The sequence below is a fragment of the Haliaeetus albicilla genome, chromosome 17, assembly GCF_947461875.1.
Source record: "Haliaeetus albicilla chromosome 17, bHalAlb1.1, whole genome shotgun sequence".
NCBI lineage: Eukaryota > Metazoa > Chordata > Aves > Accipitriformes > Accipitridae > Haliaeetus > Haliaeetus albicilla.
The window spans coordinates 6,770,131-6,794,686 of NC_091499.1; the positions used below are offsets into that span (position 1 = coordinate 6,770,131).

The window sequence follows — 24,556 nt, forward strand, 5'->3', positions numbered from 1 at the left end:
AATGGGCCCTTCAGCGTACGGCAGAGTGCGCGGACTCTCTTTGACATAGTCCTACCAGCCCAGGGCTGCTACTTCTTCCTGATCGTACCAGTCAGACCTCTCTGCCAGTGCAGTGAAAGCACAAGGTTAGAAGCCATGAAGCCGTTAAGGGCTTGGCGATAGATCCCTCTCTGCATCTTAACATCTGCATCAGTTTTACTCTGTACAGCACTGGGATACCACAGTGCGACACCAGTCAGAAGAAGGAACTTCAAAGCCATACATTCTGTCCCTATAAACAAATACATATATGAGTACTGTCAACCTTAGGAAACTGGAGTTAAAATTCAAACACTTGATTACATTTGCATAGTTGTGAAAATTTATTAGTTACAGTGTAATGAAAATCAACTTTTTTGGTACAGGCAGAAGTAAAAACATACATTATATAGAAAAAAAATCACAGCTTTAAAAACTGGCTTACATTGTTTAAAATGAGTAAATCTGGTTGTATTTCAAGGCATTGGACTTTAATACTTAATTTTATGCCAAACCATCACACAGTGCAAGAAATATTCTGCAATAGTACAAATGCCATACAGCAGTCTTCAGAGTATTTAGTCTCACAGAATCTCATGGTGGCAAAAAAAATGTGCTGAATATTTTTCCATTTAAACACAAAACATTGCTGAAGTTAGTTTTTTCTTTCTTTACATACTCTCTATTACAAAAATATCAAATTGCAAATTTGACAGTGTATTCTACAAATAAATGCGCCATGGACGACAGGAATTGCAACTTTGGGACAGTTACTTTACAAAGTGTATTATAAAAATAAATTATATGGCAAACATCAAACAAAATCAAGCACGCGCCTTAGGCTTTGCAAATAAAAGTGAAATTCAGCTGGCAGAAAGACTGCTTCTCCCTCTCTGACTATGCACTTTCAAAGTATCAGCAAGGCTCTTCATTCTTAGAGCTCTACCAAGAAAAAATATATAAAACCTAATGGAGGCAATAAATACTTCCACGAATAATCAGTAGCACAAGTGACCCTGGTGTTGATGGTAGAGAGCTTCTACAGTGATCCGTCCAACTGGCGAGGAGGGTAGTGCACGCGGAGAGCGTAGAGTGGAGGCGGTAACTCATCTGGAGTTCATGCGTAACTGGTGAATGATGACACTCTCTAAAAGAAAAGATAGCAAAACATTTGGTTTTATGAAACTGCAAATACGTTACAAGTTACTTTAAAGAAGAACAATTACAATGGCAGTGCAAAGCATTTTTCTTCTAGAAATGTCTCACAGACTTACTCCCACATCACTGGCCGATAAAAACTGTCCTGGCTAATGCTACAAAGGGAAACCAAATTAGTACCAGGCGAGGGCTCAGAGGCCCTTGGCTTCCACTTCAACGTCAGGACCATCATTTGGTGTTCCACGGGGAAAAACAATAATACAGTTGAATGGATTAAACCACAGGGACACCAATGTTCCCATCCCACACCAGAATCAGGTAGAGGAAGACTTGGAGTTGGGTCTCCTGTATCCTGTTTACACAAATCCATCATGGATCTGCTGACAATTCTGAAAAGGGGATGAGGAAGAGGTATGGGGTCATTCCTCATTTTTTACTTAAATGTGGCTTAGAAACCTATGCTGGTTTTATTCAGCAAGTCTGCTTGAATTCTGCTAATGACTTCAATGGGGATAGATTTCAGCCACAGTGTGCAAAACTAAGTGTTGGCATTGTCTTTGAAAGGCTGGGTTTAACTTTGTCCTGCGTGTAATGTAGATCTCTGATCCTGATTAATCTCTGGGCTCTTCTGAAATACTAATGACCTGGTCTTATGTTCTTCTATCTATATATACTGCTCTTGCAGGCAACTTTGTTAATATAGGAATTTAGCTATCAATGACATTTTTCTCTGAAAAGGTGTATTTTATGCATTTCAAATAATATAACTGTACCAATGCTAACTCGAAACATACAATTATACATTTTCAGAAATACTCATTTTCTTAATCGAAATTATTTTCCTTAAGATTCCTTCCTAATTGTCTGAAGATTTTACAAAATTTACATGACCCAAGAAATTACATTAATCCCGTCATTATTCCCTTTTACATTTTTATTGACTTCTGCCTTTGTCTGCTTCCTAACTAATATTTGCAAGATGTTTGGTTAAGTTACATTGTAAGAAGAAAGAAAAATCAAAATGTTTTCCATGTACTCTTAATGCCAGAACTTTGCCACTAGATGGCAGATTCCAGTGATGCTCTTCATACATAGTGAATCACAAAAGCGGGGCTCAGGAAACATGCAAGAAAATATGTTAAGGCAAATGAACCAATAGAATTTCCCAAATAGAAAGTATTTCTTTTCCATATCATTTATCAATAACAAATGATTTTCAACAAGATATGTATACCAGTTCTACCAAATGTACGCACCGAATGTGAAAGAACCACAAACTACAGTAAGATTTTACCTTACAACCAGTGCTGTTGTCTAACTTCAAGCTCTTGCGGTATGAGATGTAAAAAGCTGCATTTACTTAATATCAGATTGTAACCTCAGGCGAACTCTCCCATTAACTTCAAGGGGAGTCACATGAACTCCATATGGAACAATTTTTTTCTTAAATTCACTATGCACTTTATATATGAATACGGAGTTTGGATACAAAATTCTAAAAACTAAATGGGTAGCAGAAAAATATCATGCTCCTTGTAAAGGCTCAGTCACTGAATGAACAGCAAGACTACAGCAGGTTTCTGAATCAGTCTTCCTCCTACAGACCAAATATAGCAATTATGCAGAAAAGAGTAGGAGAAATAATTAAAAAATCAAATATTATTTCCACTTCTAGTATTCATTTGTTCATTCATTTCTCACACACGTATACGTATGCTCTTAGTTTGTCCATCAGTTGTTTTTATTTGAAATGCTTATATATATATAAAAATATATATATTATATACACACACATATATACACACACACGCTCTAGTTACTAAAAGAGGTGTCTGAGCAGTTATTAAGCTAAAATTATAGTAGGGCAGATTTTGTCAGAGTTCTGTCGGACCACCCTCTGTAGGAATATGATTATATCTGTAGGATATGATTACATAAATTTTTCTAGGGTTACAGATGTGAATATTTCAAGGAGCTATGAATTCACTTAAACAAAACTATTTGAATGATAGGAAAAGAAAACAAAGTTAATGTAAAACTGCTAATTCTGCTTTCAGTCCCACTGATGTAAATCAGAACTTCTCCAGGAAACACATCATTAACAGCTGGTCTATGAAAAATACTGGTTCATATAATGAAGCACGTCAACTGACATTTTAACACATGAAGTTTAATTTCTTCTTACAATATAGAAAAATGTATGTACCACAGACAATGCGCGCCCAAGCAACAGAGGAGAATCATGTATCAGTATTTCTATTTTTAAAATCCTGAAGAGAGTTTTTAAAGCAAAGACCCATTCATACCTGAGTGCTTCATACCTGACCCTCAGAGCTGATAGCTCTGCATGTGAGAATGGTTAACCCTGATTGCATCTTCCAAAAAGCCAAGTAAGAGCAGTGTGTAGGGAGTAAGATTCAAAGTGAAGTTAACATCTGTAATGAGAAATGTTGCATGTAGTTTTGCCTGCAAGAGCTCAGGCAAAATTAAGAGAAAGAGGGTAACTCACAGTGACATAGGGGAGAAAAATATTCCCCTAAATGAAAACAAGTTCGAAAGATGAGCTCACAGAAACTCCTGCCAGCAAACTACAGGTTTCAAAGTGACTCAATGAAATCGGCCACTGATGTGTGATGGGAACACATAATTGGTCTGAAAATTGTCCTGACTCTTACAGCTTATGCCAAGCACCTGAAACCCAGCAGGACAGTAGCTTGGTCTCTTTAAAGACATGCTCTTCCACATGTGATCAGAATTACTGAATATTCATGTAAATATTGAGGATGTTTTAGAACACGTGTAGCATATGTCAGGCAGTAATATATGACTTGGCATCCAACTGGCATGAATCAACATATTAACGTGACTTTAGAGATTACTCACATGATGCTAATTACTGTGTGCTGTAAGTGGTTTGAGATTTACATATGGTAACATGCATACTCTATGGGCATATTCATGAGAGTCACACAGCGTTATTTGTTTTTTAAAAAATCACACTAATGGGTGTCACGAAAGGAAAAAAAGGTGGGCAAAATAAGTAAAAAATCTCTGGTTTTCTTCTATTATTTACTTAGCATGTTTACCGGTCTGAGAAACTCCCCCCCAGCCATTAGGATTGAAGTTCTGTGCTCCCTCATTTTCAGTCACACTTACTTAAATGTACTGCTCTGCTAATGACTACATTAGCAATACGCACATTTAACAGTAATTCAGGTGATGGGTTCTAGTCTGGGGAACACAGTGGAAAACTTAGTAGGAACTAGATTTAAAATCACAGAGATCATCTGGAGAACCGAGGGTGCACCTTCTCAGTCCACGTGTGCTGCTCATGAATGGGCTGGCATTTTCCTCACTCTTCCCCCTCTCCACCTTACTGCTGGCCTAAGCCAGATGTTCCAACTGCTGGGCTTGAGTTATCACGACTGCTTATATGGCCACGCAGTCAGCCAGAACAAAGCATCTCTCCAGCTGACAATGAATCCTACCAAAAATACAAAGATCGGTTCTCAGCCAGCTCGGTTCCTGATGAAGCACTGTAACTATCATTATTACTCTGAGTTGCATGCTTTTTGCTACTGAAACTGTTCCACTTTGTTAAAAAAAAAAATCAACACAGAGGAAAAGGTAAGAGAGAGAAAGCAAGAGGATGACTCATTCTAGATGATGACCTGCGCAGAGGAAGGCTTGGTTTCTGCATTATAATCCAGTAATGTAGAATACACAAGAAGCCCTGTAAATAAAGGCCCTAATATTTTCCTACGGATTGGTGTATCAGAGTTTGATTCTTTGGTGCCTAGTAAAATCTGAGGTCTGAACAAGGCTTGTCCTTGTAGTACTTCTGACATCAGTCTCTTGTGTTCATTCTTTGATGTTGTATGAAGGTGTATGTAGCTCAAGCTACATTCTTCCGTGCAGTGGGGCACTGCTAAGGTTCTTGCTCCTCTTCCCTGTTGCCCTTTTCATTAAACTGGAAGAAATTCTTATTCTGGAGACCCCTATTGCTTTGTCAGATTTGGCTGAAATTGGTTGATGTGTTCAATGTTATTCATCAACAAAGGACAGATGGAGGGATGGATGAACAGACACTTCATCTTACAAGCCTTCTTTTCACAAAAGGCCAGGCTCAAAGGCAGCCTTTGGAAGAGGGACCAGAATCCGGGGGGTCTCCCTCCTCCTCATTCAATATTCTGACCACTCAACCACCCTCTTGTTTCTGCTCAGTGAATACTGAAGCCCTCCACGCAGAACAGCACAGCCTTTACAGGAGGGAATGAGAATACCACCTTCTTCCCCCTCAGCTGTTGGTGCCATTGGTGAACCTGGCTGGAGCTGATGTGGGTTTGAGTCTCCTCAGATACCGGTGAGAAGGGGGGACTCGTCTCCTACTGTTGAAGAAAGGTTTCACTCAAAGGTTTTTAAAACAAGCAGCACTACCCCTGCATTTGTGTGGTATTTGATCTGCTAAGAGGCATTCATGATTCCACAGTCACTTTAAAACAGCCGCTGGTTTCCTATGCCTGCTTTCTTTCTTTTTCTGCCCCGAGAGCCTGGAACTAAGCTATGTTAAAGCTAGCCTTTCTGCTTTTTGCCAGATTCCTTTTAGTTCAGATCAGTTCCCCAGTTAAGTTCAAACAAACCCTTGTGCCAGCTCAAGGGACAACCACATGGAAGCGAGTACTTTCTTGGCTGGAGGTGACAAAGACAGGACTACAGCTTTTCACTCCAGTGTGGGGTTACATCCAGACTTTAAGTGACCATGAAATTGTGGCTTGACTTAAAGCCCTGAGAAGAAATACAAGAATACCTCGATTATGGATCTTGATTAGGTTCAGAGGCTGCTGTGCTAGCTAAGTCACAACTGAAACACTGACTAGACCAGGGCAGTGGAAGAACTTCAGGAAGATCTTCAGGATGCCTCTGGGGCTTAGGCACCGTCTTTAGACTTGGTTGTCTAAATTGCCTTCTGGAGCTGACCTACTGAACAGAGGACCTTACTGTAGTCACTAAACATAACTGTCTTCAGAGTCAGAGGAAATTCCAATATAACACAGTCACACGTCAACTTTTAAGACTTCTGAACTACAGGCTTTCTTTTTTCTTCATCTTACCCTTCTTCTACCTTTAAGAAACAAGAACCGCGGGTCAGTTAAAACAGATGTTAAAAATGATTAGTACAACTAAATACCTATTTTTAGCTAACGGTTAAACCAGTTGCCTGATTCCAACTCTTTAGGCTTCTGCTGTGGAGCAACAGTTCCTTTCTGTTGTGTTGCTCCTGGGAAAAATAACATGACCCTTGGTCTGACCTGTCTGGAATTTCTGGAGTCCGTCTCATGAAATCCTACTGACTACAAGAGTAATCCCCGGCTTGTGCCTGCAGTTCTCGTTCAGTTGCGCTAATTTGTGTGTCCTGGATTTCAGGTACGGTAAGGCTGGCTTGTTTCTCCAGGTGAATTAGTTTCTTAGATCTCAAACAAAACAAACAAATTTTCAACCACAGGCACACATCGAGTATTGCCTTGGGTATAGCAACAGTTAACTAAGGAACTAAGTTTCTTTGAAACAAGGATCTGAAAAGGAAGGCTTAAGGCAGCTGTAGTTCATCACTGTATCAAGCCACATTAGCTTGGGGCTCATGTTTGCAATATTATTTAAATGACTGTTTTGACCTGAAGACTTGCTTCAGTGCCAGTATTTAGAGTGAATATCCAGCAAAAAGCTCTTAATAATGTGTTTTCTTCAAACATCTGTTGAAAAGTCTATGATACAGTACGAACAGTAAGATCTCGGCAACAATTTATTGACAAATCAAGGCTTTTAAGTGATAACAATTAGTTGAGAGGATATGATGTATTTCTGGCATAGTAACTCACATTGCTGGCTAATTCGAGTTTCCAAGTTTTATCTGAAATACTGGGAATTGAGTGTTATGAAAAATGCTCCTAATATGAATCTGATTTTCAGATGTCATAGGAACCAGAATCTTAAAATTAACAGGTATTGCAGGTGTTACATGTGTAAAAATTGAAACCTACTTCTTTTCTGATGCAGCAGCAGCTTTTACACCACAGACAAAATGCCCTTCATGTGAATAATAAAATGCCAGCTTTACGCTGGGATAATGGCCATATCTGGATCTTAAATTGGAGAGCAATGCAAAGTGCAGACTGAAGACTAAACATTGCTTGCACCGACTATAATTTTGTTGACCTTCTGTGGCAGATTCTTCCATCAAACCTCTTCTCCCAGACAGAAAGCCATTTAATATTTCACCCACTGGTGCATTTTCTTTTCTGTGAATTGTATTTATTATTTATTGGTGGTCTTCCTGCCTCGCTTTCTGAAAGCTATTCCTAATCACTGGGTCCTTTACAGCTTGCTGAGGTGGTTGAGGTATTATAAAAGCTTTAAAACCCTCATTTATTAGTCTGCTCGACTCCATTTCTTTTCGTTGTGACTTTCTTCTGTGGAAATTGATCACTTAATAGAGACACCCTTTAATAACTTTACTGTTATTAAATAAACAATCATAACAATCATTGGCATCCACACCATTTCCATGCTGGCACAATTCCGTAAAACATGCTTAAAAATGCAAACATATAAAGGAGGAAATCACAAAGAGGGAGAGAAAAACGATGAATTGCCATGGTATTGTGAGGCAGTCTGTATTTAAGAGAAAATATTTCAAACAACTGAGAACTGAGAGTAACTGCCATACCAAACCCTATCTCTTTCACTGTCTGTACCTGAGCCGTGCCTTTAAATAGCAATTTCTGCCACCAGCAGTCTGTGCTGTCTTCCCCTCTAAGACATAAGGATGCTTGGCAACTAAGGTTTAAATATAGCACAAGTTCATCCAAACAGGAACACTGAAAACCTAGTGAAAGCAATGGAGTGACTTGCTTCAGAGCCTTTAGTGGTCTTTGGAGCAGGCACAGATGCGGACTATATCGATTTTAGCCAGACCAATGTTTCTCAAGCTTTTTCTAAAGACTAGACACCTTTTGGCTCCCTTGCCTTCATCTGACCCCTGAGCTGGCAGTATGTAAGTAAGCTGGCAGTGTGTGTACGTCAGGGACCTGGTTGTAAGCACTGTCTACAAGTGTTAAGCCCCTCTGGAAGAAATAAGCTTAGCACTGCTGCTGCTGAACACTGTGCAACCTCCCTACCCCCTTGAAATTTGTACCTGCCTTGAGAAAGCAGCTCACCACTGAAAAACGCTGATTTGGATGGGAGAATCCTAGAGAGAAGACTGGTCACATGGTGCCCATCCTTCCTCTCTTCCCGTCCCTCCCTCCCGCAGCTGAGTTACTAGCTTTCATTCCTGGCATTGCTTCCCTAGGCATCGCGGCATCTTGATAATGTGATCACAGGCAGGAAGAAAAGTGCCCCGTGCAGTAGTGAAGGTGGAAAGTGATCTGTTAAGGTGGAAGACAATCTAGTAAAAGTGACCAAATTTCCTTTGATCTATTAAAAAGTGACCAAATCTATCATTAAGAATTCCTGAACTACATTAATAAGCTAGTGCAGTTGCCCCATTCTCACTTCCTAGGCTGAAGATCTTCCTGGCGTACAACTGCCTTTTTGATGGCTTTTTTTTTTCTTTTTTAAACTGCAGTAAGAAGACAAAAGGATGTTGTTACTTAAGTAGTCAGTGCACACACTTATTAGTTTGTTTAAGTGACAGCTGCAGGACTTCATTAGTACGGGCAAACGTGAGCAACTACACAGACAGGGGGCTGACTCCCATGGTAGCAGAAAACCTGCAGAACATACCCCCTGAGCCACCGCCATCAGCCCTGACCCCCGCCCAGGGAGGCAGAGCTGCTGGCTGAAGATTTCTTCAGTTCTATTTTCATAGACTGAGTCTCGGCACGAGGCTCGAATTTTGTCACATTTCCTGCTCCTGGGGCTGTCACTACTGGCTTTCCTGCTTTCATACCTTTTGACACAGGAATGCGGGTGGGTGTAGGTCTCGGAGATGACCCATCCTGTCCTGTCTGCAAAAGAGAGAGAGAGAGAGAAAGGACATGAACGGAGGACTTTTTCTTCTCGTATATGCTCATCTTATAGTTTTCATCGGTTCTTCATTTACCTCTCAAGCAACAATGTCCCAAATCATGCCTCTTAGCAAATTAATGTTCACATTTGGAACCTGGCCATAGCACATACTGCTAGAGTAGGGCCAAAGGTACAGTTGGGGTCAAACGAGTGTCCCAGAGCTGAGGTCCGGTGTTTCGGACCAAGACATCATCGGGATGGGAATCCCTGCAAAACTCCGATTCCACAGCACGACACAGTGCAGTACGGCTTTCGAGGCTACCGAAATGCTAGCTTAGCTGTCAGACAGGTACAATATTAGCATCTTGCACAGACTAGCATGGGCTCTCAGAACCGTATAGCCGTGTAACTGCCGTATTTTCAGAGCTGGGGCAAGATTTCTCAGCATTATAGATAAAATTGAACTTTGCTTCCCAAAGTATGCTGGGGCCATGGCTGGCACCACTTATTTCTGTACCGGGAAGCGTAAGGGACTGGGGGAGAGAGACAGAGCATTGGATTTCCTTCTCCTGTGGCTGTGGGAGGAGGGATGTGGGAGAGGGCTCTCCCCCTCCGAGCCCTAGCCACAGCTTGATGAACTCTGGTGAGGGTGAAGCAGGGAGCCCAGATTTCCAGGGATACCTCAAGGCGGTGCAGACACGGTCATTTTACTATCCCTGCCAGTCTGCTGCCCTGGACAACAGCCTACGAAGCACACTTAGCCTCAAGTTTGAGGACTTTAGAATAAAATAAAAAAAAATGGCCTAAGTGGTTGAGGACCCACGCATGGGGCTGGCAGACCCAGCACGGCTCCTACCAGGCCTCTGTGCCCTTCTGGAGCACCAGCTGGAGGCCAGGCCAGCTATCCTATAGCTTGGGAAATGCAATCAGTACATATGTTTAGGCAACTGAATCCCACTGTGTAAATGCACAAGGAGCATTTGGATAGGAGAAAAAGATTCAAAAGGGCCAGCTGCTATTTTCTGTCTCCACTGGCCAGATAATGTGGCATGTACTCCGCAAAGCCAAAACTGGAAGCTATCCCTTATGGACCACAACCTAAAGAAAATACTTATAACCATGACAATTCTGAAAGGAAAATGTGTTTTATCTTCTGCAGTGTACAATACAGACACAAACATTAACGGTGACAACTTCAGTGTCTCAGCTGAATTTCATATGTGGCTTTTTTCTGTTCAGATAATGAATGAAGACTTTGAGCTCACAAAAGAGAACACTTCTCAGAAGGTCCTGGAATCCTAGCTAGACGCATCTGCTAAATCACTAAATTCTGCAACTTACGACATGTAAGCAAAATAAAACTAAACTGCTGAAATAGATTGGATTAGTAGGTCGCATCAACTGCAACATGTATTTGCACATTTACTTAAAAATGCTCTTAAAAAATGCTCCACAAAGGAGCATTTTTCTCTCTCGAAGGATTTCCAGCCAGTAGCATCAGAGCCTTCTGTCTGCATCCTGAGTATTCAAAGCAAAACCATTCCTTAATCTTCTAAGAACAGTTCAAAACCCCATGTGTACACAAAAAAAATCACAATTGGAAAACTTGAATGCTGTCTGCCTGGCAGGAAGGAAGCCATTTTCAATAACTAAAAGCAACATTTACAATGGCAGTCTAAAGGCTAATATGGAACTCACATGTAGATGTCAAAACAAGTTAGGCCCATACAATTCCGTAGGGCAAAACATGCAAATGCATTCCATCAGCCTTGGAAAATATGTCAACATCCCAGGGAACCCAAATGACAAACATCTTGTACTCCCTGAAAGAGCTCCACAGTGTGTAAACATGAGGCAATCAAATGAAGTAGCTGGAATCTCAGGCATTTCTTCAGCTTTATTCACATGTAAATTATTAACTAAGGATTTGGGCGCTTTCAAGTTACTCATTTCAAGCCTAAATCACTCAAAAGCACTTTGAAAAGAACTCTAACTTGCTTTAAATTTCTTAGTTGCCTTCCTTACAGCATACTAACGTGTTGATCATATGGAAGCTAACGCCTGCTTCACACGCAGCTGAGAAAGCGGTTTGTGTTTGCTAAGTGAAATGGCACAAAGGTGCCTCTTCAGCAAGCAGTCCCCTTCGGGGAGAGTGCCAGGGTACGCAGCAGAGGACGCGTCCCTAGTGTCTGTGGCAGAGAACCCACACGACCGTCTGTCTCTTGGTCACTCGTCCAAGAACCAAGTTCTAAGCAGTTCCCTCCAGCCCCGTTTGTCTGCAGGCTGCTGTCTTCTGGTCGATACAGAAACACGGCTCCAACCAGAAAGCCAACTTGTAGGCAGCCGGCACGGAGCGCCCGAGACGCGGCCCCGCGGGACGCACGCAGAGTGACGCTGGCTGGCTCTGAGCTGGCAGGACGTGGTGCTGGAACAGCACAGGGGGCCAAGCAAGGTTAATAAATACATTACTGAGAGTGAGATAAATACATGCAGCTGCTAAGCTGGTTAGGTTGATAATCAGCACTCACTGCAGACACTGGCAGGTATATTAAGCTGTAAGGTTGGACGGTCCCATTAAAGGAAGAAAAGCAATCTGCATGTACAGAACATTTAGCATGTTTTAGTGGTTTATAAAAGATCCCGCTTAGTGCATTTTATTGACACACAAAAAGTGTGCTTTCACACACACATTTACTTTTGGAATATTTTAATAACAAAGGTGCTTTTTCAGCACTTGTTCCCAATCAGATCAGGGACCAGCTTGCCCTGGACAGAAACGGTTCGGTTCAGTGGCTGACACAGATATCTAGTGCAATTTGAGATGCCCTGGGCTACTCAAGCTGTCTGCGCAGGGCTGGTAGATAAGACAGAGGACCCAAAGAGACCTGCAACCTCTGATAAAGCAGCTGGAAGTTAGGTAGGCTACTTGACAGCACTTAAAATGACACTGAAGAAGTGTGTTTAGGCTGAAATTCTGAAAGGGTGGGACTTGAGATCTAGTCAATACAGTCAGTGGAGCCCAGTGGGCAATTCAGTTCACACTGAAGCTAGCGGAGTCTCCGCTGAATCACCCTCCAGTCTCCATGGAGCCAGCACACAGGGCTCAGTGCTGGCAACGGGACTGATGACTAGGGGCTGACTCAGTTGCCGGCACCGAGGCACCCTGTGCCATCTGAGGTATCCCGTCAGCTTCTGCTGCAGAAAGGTACAGGTCCGTGTTATATGTACCAGCCTCACGCACGTGTCTCAACTGCCACAGGGCATGCAGAGAGCACCGTGCACCTCTATAGGGGCAAGTGAGCTGACCCCTGGATCCCTAGTAACTCCAACAGAAGCTTAGAGCGTACATGGGACACCTACAAAGAGCTGAATTTAGATGCCGACCTCAAACTAAATGCTGCCCAAATGAAAGTAGCCTTATAGCTGCTTTAACGTGTGCCCAGCTAGCTCTGGCACCCACCAGCCTTTCAGCTGTGCCTTGCTGCCTCCGTCACAGGACGCTCTGCATGGTTGGTGCCGTGCCACTCACTACGCTGGCTCTGCTGCAGTGGGGATTCCCTCTGCTCCCTGCAGATTTGAATGTCACCGGATTTGCTCTGTACCCTGGCAGCATGAACAGCTGGCGCTGGATGCCAGGCTTGCAGGAGGTGGGGAGCATAGGGGTGAAGGGATTAATAGGACTGACACCCATCCTGGTAGCCACAGAAGGTCCAAATTCACAGCAATCCTACAGCCAAATGTGAGGCCTAAATCAAAAAAAACAGGATATAGGCACCACAGTTGGTTTTTTTCCCCAAGAATATTTGTTTTTATTCTGTGGGTTTTTTACTGTAAACTGTATGAACTGTCCTGGGAACAGGGACTTGGGCTAATGTGCTAAGGCAAGACTAACAACCAGGCTACAGTTTCAGGATCATTTTGGTCTGCATATCCTCTGCTCTCATAGTCTTGAATTTTTTGGCTGTGCTGTGGTCCATCTGTAATAAAAAATTATCTGCTAGGTCTGCTAGGGTAGTCCAAGTATTTTCCTGGGAGTGGGTTTAACTCTAAGCAAGCTAAGGAGGACCAAACCCCATTTTTTCCACTTCTGTGGTAATGACCCAAAGCTGTAGGCTATCATATAAAAGGCAGTTACCAGCTTAGGGTTTGGTTCTTTTTTTTTTTTTTTTTTTTAATCAAAGTGGCAATGGTTCTGTTAAATGCTGAATTCAGTCCAGCTAGTCAAACAGTCTCCATCACATCAGCTCCTGCTGTGTAGGCTCCTGTGAGACTGGACTATGCCAGGTGGCAGCGCTGGTGTGACAAAGCCAGCTGCTCGGCAGCTGTGCAGCAGGCAGAACATGAAGTACCTCCAAAACATTTGGGTCCAGAGATTTCAGGTGCCAGTGGAGACACAGTCACTGACTGGCGCCTTTTTTGGTTCATCTCTCTGGTTAAATGCTCAAAAATTTCCCAAGTTCTCCTTCAGGTGCCCGTGTCTTTCTCTGGATCAGGGTCTCTCATTTTATCTAAATCGGAACTGCTGCAGACTCAGAAGAGGGCTTCAATCAGGGGAATATAAATCTCTGGCTACTCTAGAGTGTATGTATGTCAGTATAAATCAACACAACCATAACACCCCTTAATCCATGGATTCGTGGGTTTCAAAAATCATGATGGTCCATCATGAAACCACAGACTCTGGTTTTGGACTCACATATGCAGACACACACCACAGTTCAGGCTGAACCTTTAAAAATGCCGTGTGTGCACCTTAAAATTAACTTCACCTGCAGTACTGAAGATAACTCTATAAATTCAAACTGGAAGAAAAGTTAAATGTTCTCCAATATGAAAACAGTAACTGCAAATTTGTTATAGCAACAGATGAGAGTTAGGAACCTCAGAATTATTTTCCCCTTTGTAGCTTGGCACTGCATTAGTACACTGTACAAAGCATCTTGTATGAGGAGAGTTAAGAAAAAAAATTAAAACCAGTGAGCTACGAAAGCAGCTGTGTTATCAGTTTGATTTTATGAACTTAACCCCTCAAAATTATATCGATGTTGGTTTCTTCCAGGTTTACGGAGTAAATGATCACAACTTGTTTTTTTCTGACTGGTGTATTCAAATGTGTTCGTAGGCATTTGCAAAACAGATGGTGGATATACAACTTCTATTTTTTTTCCAGGGGGTTAGGGAGGATAAGGCACGTTTGGGCTTGTTCGAAGTTCCCTGCTCATCTGACCAGGGACCTTAAAAAACAAAGGGAAGCATAAGATGAAGTAAATCTTATGGTTGAACTATTTTCCTTACATTCCAAATCAGGGAGGATGAAGTGAAGAAAGAAGCCACTTTTTAACCAGATGAAAACAAAACAAAAAATTTCGTCTGCCACGGTTCAGTGCATCATCACAGTAGAGAAAGACATCTAGTAAAAAAGAATGAGGAACTCTTAAAAAAAAAAGCTTCCAAGCTTCTGAGAGACAAAGGAGCTTGTAAATTAATTAATTCAAGACTTTTTAAAAAATGAACAGTTGCCTCTAGTATGTAGGAAAACACTGTACAGTAAAGTATCTACAATATATTATATTTGTGGGGGCAGAGAGAGCGAGCACATGTGCAATCCCAAATAGATCTGTATGACAAATGCAAGTTTTCTTAAGTCAGAGGGCTTAAATGGGAATGGCAGCCTCTCTCCAAAAGTGTGGAAGTGTATCTTAAATACACTTTGACATTTCAGCTTGGAAAGAGATGGCTGAAGAGGCATGTTGTAGGGGTCTGCAGACTCCTGAGCAGCATGGAGAAATGAACAGGGGATGACTATTCAGTATTTGTCAAGATACAAGAAAGAGGCTGTAACCAATGAAGGTATTGCATAAAAGGTATCAAACAAAAGAGCATTTTTCCCAGAGCCCGCAAGTGAATTCACTGCCCCCTGATGTTGTGGAAACAACAGTATAAATGAGTTCAAAAAGCAATTAGAAGAATAAATAGAAGAAAACTCCGCCACGGTCTATTAAACACAAAGATGTGGCTACAGGCCCTGGTTCAGAAAGAAATACCCACCTATTGCCAAAAACTGGGAACAGACGCTGAGGGAAACATTACTGTGTGTTTACCCACTTAAAATAATCTTCCCCTAAGCATCTGCTGCAGGCTCTGTCTAGCTAAATAAGCTTTTGGACTAATACAGTACTGCTGGTTTTCTATTTTGGTTAAATTCTTCTTTCCAGGGTATTTCCAACTAAAGCAATGCAAAACCATGTCCAATAATAAACCTGGGGGGAGGACTATCAATAAATATTGTCCACTATGTTTAAAGACAGAGGCAAGAGACTGATTTAAGTAAGAAAAAGAAGCTGGGGTACCACCACAGAGGCACAGAGAGAAAGCAGCAAAAAATATGTTAGAGGAAGCACTATTGTAACACAGCACTTACAGAAGTTGAGAATTTCAGAGGAACAGAAAGAGCTTTACTACTCACTGGCTGAAAGAGGCTTGGAGCTGTAAGCAGTGATACCATGTCTACCTATTTATTCCTTTGGAGGTCAGTATTATAGCAGATATTAATTGAATTATAACTATAATGGGATTATATCACAGAAATACTAGCCTGCGTGATCAGACTCTAAAGACCTGCCAGCTGGGCCAAAAATCATTATGAGTTATTTTCAGAAGTCAGAAATTGCACTCACCAAAACCAAAAATAGTTTCCCGCTCTGTCATCTCCATCATTCTTTGTCCCTCTCAGTCTCTAACTTGCAATTTTACAGGATTGTCATTACCAAATTAACTTTAAAGGAACTTTGAAGGGACCTCCTTTGAAAGTTACTCCTTTGGGAGATAATGCCAAAAGTACACCAGCATCCAACACTGGTACAAAAATATATGAATCAGGTGAATTCTGATTTTATAGTTAAGCTTGTATCTGAAACAAATATAGGGAAGTCAAGAGTTCCTCCTCACCCCACTCATTTTCCCTGCTGGTGTCTCAAACCCAAACCATGGTTGCCCTTCTCCTTACCATGAAGACTACATCATGAGACTACACTGCTTACCACTGACTGTGTTCCTCGGGTGGAAGACGTTGTAACAGGCGTTATAGTGATAGTACTTGTCACCTTGCTTGCTGCCGGTCGTGAGGACAGGTTGTTCCGGGGCGATCGAAGGACGGTACCCGTCACAACTTCTTTCTCTGCTGCTATGTTCACTGGTCTGACTGTTATCACAGGACTTGCACCATCGGGTGCAGCACTGGGAGAGCGTTTAAACTGGGAACCCAAGTGGATGTGGATCTTGTTGTCTTCTGTCGTAATAATGTTGGCGTTGGCATTGTACTTGCGGATTGGAGTGGGGACTGTTTGTTTTTCTGGTGTTACTTTGAAGACGGCCCTTCCCATGGTCATATCTTGTGATTGCGGAGAGACAGAGATTTCTGCCGGTGCTGCAGATGTTGATACTGTCATAATCTGAATTGGCGATGTAGGTCTGTCAGCGAAGGGTGCTCTCCCTCCCTCTGGGGACTTTTCCCTGGAGAATGTTGTTATAGTGACTGGAGACATAGAACGATCCGGGCCCATGGGGCTTTCACTGCCTTTTCCCTTTTGTGGCATAACGTTTGGAGAAGGAATGATGGTTATTCGTGGCTTCTGATTTCCCAAAGTAGGAATGACAGTGGTACTTGAAAAAAATTCCTCTGAGGTTGGACTGGTTATCTCCAAAGTAGCTGTGCTGTTCTCGTGGTCTGGTGTCACCCGAATATGAAGAGGTTGACCCTGTTTTGGTGAAAGGACAACCTCCCCGGGATGCGCTGGACTACCATGGGTTCGGGCTCCTTTATCAGGAGTTGCCTGAGCCCCAGTTTCCCTCTTTCTCATCCATGGTATCCAAGATTTCCTCATTGCAAGTTCATTCGCTGCTGGAGGATATCTCTCAAGCACTGAAGAACGCTCCATGGGTTTTTTCAGACCTACCTGTCGCAGATTGCTCATGATGTGATTCTCCTCCTGGAAGGATTTCCTTATAAACACTGCTGGAGTTTCTTCTTCTGCTGCTTCGCTACTTACAGCATCTGTTTGCACGCCGGTGGACGTCACGGGAACATCGACCATTCTTCGTCCATTTATGCTGGGCCTCAGAGCACGGCTGTAACGCTTAGAAAGCTCCAGCTCTCTTGTTAGGTTCAGAACTTCCTGCCCCATGCTCTTGTTTTTGTTTTCTTCTTCCATAAACCTTTGCTGCAGAACCGAATAATCGACTTGGAGCTGAGAAAGCTGGTCTTCTTTGTTCATCAGCTCATGGATTTTTTCCTTAAGAGCTTGAACTTCTGCTATCAAATCTCTGCTTTTGGCCTCTTCCAGACGAAACCTGTGCCTCAGCTCTGCCTCCTGGCTCACTGCTTCACCTTTTTCTATTGCTTTGGTTTTGGCAATCTGGAGTTTCATCTCCTCCAGCTGTTGAGAAAGAAAGTTAGCTTTATCCTGCTCTGTCCTAAATTTCTGCTCTAGCTGATCATATTCATCTTCTGTCTTCATCAAATCTCCTTCAACCACTTCCAATTGTTTGAGACGTTTCTTCAGTCTTTCAATTTCAATGGTAAGTTCTTTAATCTTGTTGTCCTCATGACAACCATGCTCTGGTCCTTTCCTGGTTCGACCTCTTGTAATTTCTCTTTCTACTTCCTCCATACCATCGATTCTTTTCTTTAACAGATCAACTCTACAGCTTAGTTCAGAGGATTTTTCTTCTTCACTTCTCAGTCTGCCAATTAACTCATCCCTTTCCTTTGTCAAACTAGACACTTTCTCCTCCATTTCGGATTTCAGTTTCAAAAATTTCTTACTTTCTTCTATCAGTTTCTCTGTTACATCCATAACTTTCCCTTGTTCAACTTTAAAATTCTTGTTTAGACCCTCAACCTTTTTTTCCTCCTGTTTTATTTTTTCCATCATATTTTTTCGTTCATCAACCAACATTACAGTAAATGACTTCAGCTTTGTAAGGTCATCTTTTAAGCCTATTTCAGCCTTTTCCAACTTGCTTTCTGATGCCTCAAGGTCTTTCACTCGAGTCTTCACCACTTCCAACTCATTTATCAAATCCTTAGTCAAATTCTTTTCTTTCTCCAAGTTTAAGTGTAGCTGGGTGCATTCAGACTTACTTTTACTGAAAGCCTCTTCCAGCTTCTCTAGTTCTGACATTCTTTTCTGCAATTTCTCCACTTCAAGTTTCAACTCTTTGCTATGATGCTCTTCCTCTTGCAGTTTATTTTTCAGCTCTTTACACTGGGATTCAGTTTTTGTGATCTCTTCATCTTTCCCCTCCATTTCGAGCACACGTTTGCGGAGGTTTTCTACTTCTGCCATTAAGCTAGAGTTCCCACATTCCCCTTTCGCTATTTTATCTCTTAGTTCTTGGAGCTCCTCCTCAGCTTTTTGAAGATTTTTGTTAGTTTCTTCTAGCTCCTCTATTCTGCGAGTCAACCCCACTAGCTTAAGTCTTAGCTGTCTATTATGTGACTCTTGATTAGCCAGTTTAGCAGTCATCTCCTCATGTTCTTGAGAAAATGATGATGTTTTGTGTTCCAGTTCCGCCTCTAACTTCATCAGTTTTTGTCCATCTTCTTTTGTTTTTGTACTAATAATTTTAAGCTTTTCTTCTTCTTCCTTTAATTTTTGGTTTAATTCCTGTATTTTCTGGCTTTGTTGACTAAGTTGTTCAATATGCATTTGTCTTTCATCCACCAGCATGAGTGCAAATGATTTGAGCTTGACTAGTTCTTCTCTTAGTTTATTGAGTCTCTTTGTGTGTTCCTTCTCCTTCCGGGCCTGATAGATCTTCTCCTGCTCAAGAAGTTTCTTCAACCTGAAACAAGTTAGAAGAGATGCATTAAACTAATATATATATATGTGTGTGTGTGTGTGTGTGTGTGTGTATTTCTCCATTTTCTAAGCCACCTTCATTTTATCATATTTTTTTTCATTAATAACCCAGGTAGTCTTTCAAGAAATAACTACCTACTACAGTTATGTTCCCAAACCTAGTATTTTAAATTGCAAAAGTTAACTGAAAACTATATAAAATCATCTAGAAATCTGAAAAGCAGTGAAATTTTATACATGTATAGATAGCAAACACATCAGGTTTTAATTCCTTTACATTTATTTCTCTGTTAGGATGATGTTGGTAAAAGTATATAATATCCCAACAGGACAAGTGTATCTACTCACCAATCCATTTATACCAAACCTGTTTTACAAGGTGGATTCCTCCTTATGTCTTGCACACATAAAAATGTGTAAAATCAGATAAAAAAATGAAAACTAATTGCTATATGCAGCCATACATAAATGGATCAATCCTGGTTATAAATAAACCAGCAGGACAGAAGATTACATTAGCACACAACTGATAACCATCTGGGCATCACAGGCAGAAGAAATTAGCAGGAAGATAAATTTGCCAGCACAGTGACTATTATGTTAAAAAGTTTCTTCTTCCAGGCACATTTCCATTTTCAATAGTAGATTCTGTTGACTGAAAGGGTCAGGCTAATGAAACCTTTGGCTACAGCAAACTCAGCTGGAAAATGCTCTTCTTTATACAGTCTGTAAAGCTGTATTTTCAGACAATATAAAAGCTCGCAATACACAAATTAGCTGTATCCTCAGAAAGATAATGAAGACCTACATTTTCCAGCCTTAGCCATGCAACATTTCAATGGAGAAATTAATAGCAATGTAAGTATTTTATATCTGTGATTTATATTCAGGATATGTTGACATCAGCACAGGAAGTTCCTGCACATGGTGTAAGCACAGATTTATGAGGATGGTGATCCTCAGCTGACAAAAAGGTACAGATAACACAGGGATATATTCCCTACTAATGTAAGAGCCTTATTGTAAAAGCAGCAAATACAACTTAGAAAAGACACAGGTATGCACACTGAATTTCCTGTGAAATGACATGTTTTTCAAACCACTGTCAAAGTACTTGCAACTCCCACATCCCCTGTCAAGACAGGTATGATGACTCAAATCCATTTGCTTTGCTTACCCTATGTCTGAAACTTTTCGACTTCTTTGCAACTGAGACATGCAGTGAAGTGATAATAGCAGAGCAATTTACCACCTGCTAACTAACTTGCAATAACTGGAACATCCGTATCTTAGCAAAGATCGACTTTTAGCAGTATTTTTATCTTAAATGCTGGACTGTAGATGGTAGTGGGTGAAGCACCGATATACATCCCTCTTGCTGACCCAGCAATGAAGTGGCGCAAAGAGCTCCGGGGCACAATGTCGTACAAAAAGGATGTCTCCCGGAGCCCTCACCCAACTCTAAACTCATAACAGCCATATTAACTTGGTCCTCCAGCAACTGTTAATGTTTCACTCCTTGCTCCTCAGGGACCAGAACGAACAGGAACTGGAAAGAAAAGCTATAAGAAAAGAGAAGGAAGTGAGAAAGCAGAACACAGGATGCAGTAGGTAGGGAAGGAGAAGGCTGAAGAATGCATTTGAAAACATGAGTCGGATAGGATGTGGGAGTAAGAGAATAGTAGGAACCAGCGGGAGAGAGAAAAACAAACAAACCTTACAGCCAACCTTGCTGGGTCACAGATTATTCTCAAAAAAATCTCTTTAGTTTTGGCAGCTCTTTGGAAAGGACTGAAAAGGCGTGCTGGTGGATGCCTCATTATGGGTCAAGTTAGAATGTCAAAAGGTAAAAAAAGACCCGCTGCCACTCACAAAGCATGCACTTTTCACACTGAAGAAGGAACTTTATTAGCATGCAATATATTCCCTGGCTGCTCTATCACACTGCTTCATGCAAAAGTTTCTGCCAAGAACTCTCCATCGTCTCCCCCAGGCTACATTTTTAAAGACATAGTGTGCACCCTTCCACAAAGTATTATTTGCCGTGACAGAACAGTGTGCCCTAACCTGGTGGTGCTCTAAATGACCCACCTCCCAAAGTCATGAACTTATATACAAGAATAAGAGATCTTCAAAACAGAGAATGTTTCCAGCCTCCCTTGTCCCACAGGAAAATTTTAAGGTGGCCCCTATAAATTAAAAAAACAGAAGACAGCATTTTGTTTCCTTTCTAACAAAATTGCCACTTGAAAGCCTATCTAGAGATGCTCAGAAAACTGCCTATGCTTTTGAATTCCTTGGCTGTTCATAAAGGGCACGTGTGATTTTCACCCAGCAGTTGCTACAGGTGGTACACACCAGCCAGGCTGCTAAGCAGAGTGCAAAACAATTCACTGGTTCCACGATTACCTGAGAGTCTACTGGGGAATACTGCCGAGAAAGCCACTAAAAAAAACCCAACAAATATCTGTTAAACTACGACAAAGAAACGCCAGGGATGAGACTGAGTAACAGGAGAAGAAAGCACGTTAGCATTGTCACTGCCTTGCTGTACCTAGCCTGGCCCTTCTGGGAAAAGCAAAAAGAAAGCACCGTAACTTGGAGGTGAATTTGCTAACATGTCCGTGCTGAGCAAGGTAGGAAGCACCGTGCAGCATTTTATCCTGCCTCAGCTTTTACACGGTGAAACCAGACAGCCTAAGATTTGACAAGTGAGCTTCCACAGAAGATACTTGACAATACTTGTGTTTTCCATGTTCAGGGAAACTGCTTCTAAAATCTGGTTCTGTGAAAGATGGATGGGAAAACAACATCCAAATCTGTGCAGATGCCGAAGTAATAAACAAAATCTACACCTTTTCAGTGTTTCTTCCAAACACCAAAATAAAGCTGAGTTTCAGCTTGCTCCCGCTTTTCCATCCTTGTACAACTCTCATACCTCAGTGGTTAAACTGGAATTTCAGCAGAACTGCAAGGTGGTGATGTCCGCTCTTGACCCTCACAACTGATTTATTATCAGGCTTCTCATGTGACTGCTGCTGCTGATGTTTGCTAAGTAAGGCAGACCTGCATGGGCTCCGATGCAATGCTAAAAACACGTCAGACTCACAGCATGTGTGTCTTTAATGTGTTATCCAGAGCAACTGCACTCTGGATTGTCAAGAGGTTGAAAGCACCTGCATTCAGGGTCAAAATAAGCAAAAAAAAGAAAAGAAAAACAAACAAACCAAAACCAAATCTTAAATAATGAAATGTGGGGCTAGATACAGCCAAAACGCTGACAAGCCAACAACTTGGTACCGCCAGTCCAGTCCCTATATTTGCTGTCTTGGTTTAGCTTTTTTTTTTCAGAGATGGGGAGAAATATTTGGATACAATTGGATAATCTGCATTCATCAGTAAGATGGCATCCAGAGCACAGCAGGGAAGCAGGCCGACCCGCTCCCGCTCCCTGTGGAGAGGGGGACCCTACCGCCACCTCCTCTGCAGACAGCACTGCTGAGGTGCGTGCAGCACCTCTTCTCCCCACGGGTTACCACACGTATCATCACGTCAGAACACGCAGCCCGCGCCGTTCCCTCAATACATGCTCTTCTGCTGCCACGAGGGTCCAGGTGGTCTCTCCCTCTCCTTGCCATCTGTCCTCCCCACGGTATTTGAAGAACAGGTGCCCTGCAGCTCTCCAGCATTCAAGACGATCACGCTCCCCCTTGCAGGCCATCGGATAAATGAAATAGCAAACCCGTAGGTATGAGTACGTGCAAACTGTTTACTGCCTCAGTTAAAACCAAGGACCTCAGGCCGACGTCGCTCCCTGATTTTGTACCACAGAGGAAGATGCCTGACTGGGGCGGGGGCAGGACGCTGGACTAGAAAAGCTGCCGACGTGACCCCGCGCAGTCCCTGCTGCGTCAGGGAGCCGCGTCTCCTGCATCCCTCCACGGAGCACAGCGTGGGCCGCTCACAGCCATGGCGGGCAGCGCGAGGGCAGCAGGAGGGAGGCCTGTGGGCAGCCACGCCAGGGAGTTAGGAGCCTGAAAACTTTGAACAGCCCATCACAGCTTGCAGAGTGGGCAGGCGCCGGAGTGGAGGAAGAGCAACTACGGGCTTCGTTTTAACCTCCTTCATCAGTGGTGTGCTGGAAGCAGGCAGCGAGGAGGAAGGTAACCAGCCCCCCCCATCCTCCTTCCTTTGGGTTCGGTGCTGAAGCGTTTCATTGCACAAGGTCTTTGTGCTTCTCCTTCCCTTCTCCAAGCTTCGGACTGATCATCAGGAGCACGACAGGATGCCGATAGGTGCTGAACCCTATGCCTCCAGAGATGGGGCTTCATTTCTTTTATTATGGTTATATTCCTGTGCTTTGTCCTACCAGTTCTGACTGCCGTGCTCAGGCTGGGGCTAATCACCCCTTCGGGTTTAGATGGCAGTTTTTCCTTAAAGCAAACCTGGCCAATACCATACTTTTTTCTCCCCCCTCAGCTACATGCCAGCTGCCAGAAAGTCCAGTTATCGTGTCAGTGTATTTGTAAGAGACAGTTCTGGGTTACGGCATAGACAGAGTTTGTAAAACAGCACATTGGGTATGTTGGGAAGAGGTGTCCAACACAGGCAGGGCTTTGGTCTGCTGCAAGCGAGTCCCTGAGTTTGCCCTGAAGGGCAGGTGACAGAGGACACGGATGGCTGTATCTCCTCCTTCCGATGAGAAACGCAGGGTGGTTGAAGGGCTGCTTGCTGGAGTCTGCTGGCTAGCCATCAGGGTGGTTTAACATTCTCTTTAAGGCTGATCAATTCATTGAATCAATAAAGCTACAGACCTCGCTTACCCACATACATACATTGTTTTTCCTGTTTTGTTTCTGTGTATGTCAAGTTCAGTCACTGAGATGCAAAGGAGGAACCCCACAATACCATTTTCACAGCGTCTCTTCTCAGACCAGAGCAAGACTTCAACATGAATTACAACTTACAGCTGGAGAATAATGTTTTCGTGTTTTTGAAAGACATTGCAATAGTTTCATACCAGGAAAGCTCCAATGGGCATTTACTGGATTTTAGATGGCATTTATTTTATTTGTAAATAGTAAAAGCAGTAGCAGCAGCAAGACCTTAGCTAAAATAAAGCATTAGTTCTTGTCTACATTTGCAAAAGAAATTACAAATAGAGGTGAGTAGACATTTTCTTGTCTTCTGAAGGATCATAAACTTCATGACTACATTTGAAATACAATAAATGTAGCAAACTGGGAACTATAAAAGCCCTGCTTAGCATGCATAGCTGATAGGAGAAGCTATTCACCAAAGTGGCTTACAACATTTTAAGAAAATACAAAGAAGCTTCAGTTATCAGGGAAAGATGCTCAGTGATTTCCAAAACCCCACCTCTCCCCTCAAAAAAGCATTCACTTCAGAATGTTTCAAACCGAGCATGAAAAAGTGAAAAGCCCCCAAAACATTTATTGAAAGTTATAGTAGTGTTTGCATTGCCCTTTCCATTTATACTTCCATCAAGA

The 24,556-nt window shown here is 42.3% G+C and overlaps 1 protein-coding gene across 6 annotated transcripts in view; it reads right to left on the reverse strand.

The window, feature by feature from the left end:
* Positions 1-338: 338 nt before the first annotated feature.
* FILIP1 (filamin A interacting protein 1) overlaps positions 339-24,556 on the reverse strand; it is a 109,551-nt gene continuing 85,333 nt past the window's right edge. For 4 of the 6 annotated variants that reach the window (XM_069804691.1, XM_069804690.1, XM_069804692.1 and 1 more), the window contains 3 exons: positions 16,224-19,029; positions 8,959-9,182; positions 339-1,165 (listed from right to left, as the gene is read on the reverse strand). In XM_069804691.1, the coding sequence (XP_069660792.1) occupies positions 8,976-9,182; positions 16,224-19,029 (3,013 nt within the window). In that variant the 3' untranslated portion in view covers positions 339-1,165; positions 8,959-8,975. Of the gene's footprint in view, positions 1,166-2,470; positions 2,774-8,958; positions 9,183-16,223; positions 19,030-24,556 lie in introns of all 6 variants that reach the window. The other 2 variants (XR_011328386.1, XM_069804694.1) reach the window with 2 other exon arrangements.